This window comes from Phoenix dactylifera, chromosome 3 (genome assembly GCF_051530095.1).
Source record: "Phoenix dactylifera cultivar Ajwa chromosome 3, Ajwa_hap1_PhDact_Kaust_v1.1, whole genome shotgun sequence".
Classification (NCBI taxonomy): domain Eukaryota; kingdom Viridiplantae; phylum Streptophyta; class Magnoliopsida; order Arecales; family Arecaceae; genus Phoenix; species Phoenix dactylifera.
This window is the reverse complement of record NC_143192.1, coordinates 19,554,512-19,557,535: the sequence shown is the minus strand read 5'-3', so window position 1 is coordinate 19,557,535 and position 3,024 is coordinate 19,554,512. Positions and strand designations below refer to the sequence as shown.

Here is a 3,024-nt window from a genome sequence, read left to right as displayed (position 1 = left end):
TCGCTTGCTCCTCCTTTGACGCTCTCGGAGCTGTTTTTCCTTCTCTTCCGGTGAGTTGCTCCATTCTTTAATTTAGGGCTCTCCATACTCTCCTTTTGTATTAATGTACTCCAGTCGTTCCGGTCTTTTCCCCCTTTTCGACCCTGTCCTGACCGTAGATTCACTGGCCATTAGGGATGGGCGAAGTGAGAGCAGACCGCATTAAGTCGGAGTTGGCCGCCGAAGACCTAGATAGGTTCGTGGCTCGATACCACCTTCCCGAGGCCTGCAATGTTACACTCCCGGGGCCTGAGGAGAGGATGTCCCATCCTCCTCCAGGGAAGGTTGCCATCAATGAGGGCATTCTTCAGGCCGGGTTCCGCTTTCCCCCCTCGGACTTAGTCGTTCAGGTGCTTCGGGGTTTAAGAGTGGCGCCGACGCAGCTGGTGCCGAACTCATGGCGCGCCCTGACAGCCTTTCAGGTTCTCTGCCGCATGCACGAGGTTCCCGCCACCCTGAATGTCTTTTGGGAATGCTACGGCCTGAGTGGCCACCCCCAGGATAAAGGGTGGTGGTGCTTTGCGGCGCGGCGAGGGTGCGGCCTCGTCAAGGAGGCTCCCACCTCCATTCACGGCTGGAAGGAGCGCTTCTTTTTCGTTGACGCAGATCCCTCTTGGGGAATCAGGGCAACCTGGGAAACGCCGATGAAGTCCCCGATTGGCCTATCGAGGTTGTCGAGGGAGGAATCCGACGGCGTCGCCGTCTTGAAGGAGTTGGTTGCCGAGGGTCGGCTCCCCCCGGTGTGTCGCCTTATTTCCGAGGATACCTTGGTGAACGTCGGTCTGAGCTCGGTCCCCACTGACCGTGAGCCCGCCACCATTTCTTTTTAGCTCTTTTCTCCTCTTTCGTTTCGTTCTTTCCTTCAGTTTCTCAACCTCCGACCACCTCGTCCTTTTTGCAGAGATCGACGACGTCATGCGGTCGGACAAGGCAACGGCTGTTGGTAGGACGTCCCTACTGGAAGCAGTCCGGAGGAAGAAACGAGCTCCTCCGAGCGAGGCTCCACCGGCGAAGAAGTCCCGCCGGCAGGCGACTCCGACGCCGACAGATGGGTCCAGACCCACCGATCAGGGGGACGCCGCGGGCGCGGTCCGGGAGTTGACGCTGTATCAGCCCTCCGATGCCGAGACAACCGTTTCTCCGGAGGCATCACCCGGGCGCGCCCAAGATGGACGGGTCGGACGTGATCGGTCTCCAGCCCAGCCTTCGACTCGGTCGGCTCCGGATGATACGAGGAGGGACGCGCCGAGGCCCCGGCCGAGCAGGACCCTGTCAATTCCAGGGGCGGCCCCCGCCCCGAGCGTGGTCAGCATGGCTCTTCCCCAAGCGATGGGTAAGGGTAAGGCTGCGGAACCACCGTCCGACTCCGGGGAGAAGTCGGGGTCGGCCTTCACTTTCGCCGGCGCCCGAAACCTCATCGAGACGGTACTGCTGGAGAAGGACCGCAGGCAGGTCCGGGAGATGAGGGTCCCTGACGTTGGGGCTGCCAGCTGCGTCTGTCTCATGTCGGTGAGTGTTCTTTTGGTCGCTTTCATCATTTATAGGCTCTGTTGATCCCCGCCTGATGCCCTCGTTTTTCCTATCTCTTAGCTCGCCCAGTACATGATCCGCCTGGAGGAGTGCTACGAGGAACAGGCGAGGCTTCTGGCGAGGGCCGAGAGCCAACTGAAGGCAACAGAAGAGGGAGGTCAGGCTGCGGCGGGGAGGACGACCAGGGACCTCGAGACGAGGCTCCAGGTAGCCGAAGAGCGGGCACTCGGCTTCGCCACCCTCGAGAAGCAACTGTTGGAGGCTCGGGAGCAACTCAAGGTTGCCTCAGGTCTCGAGGGCGAGATCAAGAAGGCGGAGGAGCGGGCCGAGAAGCAGTCCCGGAAGGCTGCCGACTACCGGGAGAGGTGGGAGAAGGCCCAGTGGTCAGCCGACAACGCCCGCAACCGGACCCGGTCTCTTGAAGCCAAGCTGGGCGAATTGGAGTCGGCTTTGGAGAAGTCCCGCGCGAGCGACCAGGAGCTTCATTCGCGCCTGGAGGAGGCTGAGGCTGCTCGCATCGCTGCCGAGGCGAAGCACAAGGAGGCCCAGGCTGATCTGCTGAGGGTCTCCTCCGAGGCGGATGACCGGATTGTGGCAAAGGTCTTGGAGGCAAAAGCTCAGATTATGGAGCGAGCAGAGGCGAAGCTGGCCGAGAAGAGTGCGGAGATCGGGCGTCAGGCGGTACAGGCTTATCGTCAGTCCGCCGAGTTCACCCGTGATATGTCGGAGGCGGTACAGGCCTATCGTCAGTCCGACGAGTTCGTCCGTGATATGTCGGACGCGGGGTCCGACTCCTTTGTCTTAGGCTTCGAGGAAGGCCTGGCAAGGGTGTCGGCTAAGTACCCCGAAATTGACCTGAGTGGGATCTCCCTTCTCGACTCCCCTCCGGCGCCATTGCCTGCTGCTTCTCCAACCGTCTCCTTACCCCTTACGGACGTGCCCGACGTTCTCGACCCGGGGGTTCCTCCAAGCTGACCTTCTGTATTTTGTTCTTTTCTTTGTGTGTTGGCATTTTGCCAAGTTGTACGGGTCTCAGCCCTGAAACAATGAAAGTTAATGCAAATAGAGTTTCTTCATTTCACTTTCGTCCTTCTTCTTTTTAACTCTTGGTAGCGTCTCGCTGACTCCCGACTCTTGAAATTCTTCCAGCGCTAAGCCAGGCATCCGTGGGTTAGGCCTCAGGAAATTCCTCCGGCGCTAAGCCAGGCATCCGAGGGTTAGGCCTCAGGAAATTCCTCCGGCGCTAAGCCAGGCATCCGAGGGTTAGACCTCAGGAAATTCTTCCGGCGCTAAGCCAGGCATCCGAGGGTTAGGCCTCAGAAAATTCTTCCGGCGCTAAGCCAGGCATCCGAGGGTTAGGCCTCAGGAAATTCTTCCGGCGCTAAGCCAGGCATCCGAGGGTTAGGCCTCAGAAAATTCTTCCGGCGCTAAGCCAGGCATCCGAGGGTTAGGCCT

General features: G+C 59.8%; 1 protein-coding gene across 1 annotated transcript; it reads left to right on the top strand.

Annotated features, from left to right (window-relative positions):
- Positions 1 to 1,232: 1,232 nt before the first annotated feature.
- On the top strand, positions 1,233 to 2,611 carry LOC149767964 (uncharacterized). Its single transcript, XM_089929891.1, has 3 exons — positions 1,233 to 1,548; positions 1,630 to 2,169; positions 2,591 to 2,611. Exons 1-3 carry the CDS (start codon positions 1,351 to 1,353, stop codon positions 2,609 to 2,611), a joined length of 759 nt encoding a protein of 252 aa, XP_089786017.1. The 5' UTR covers positions 1,233 to 1,350.
- The last annotated feature ends 413 nt before the right edge of the window (positions 2,612 to 3,024 follow it).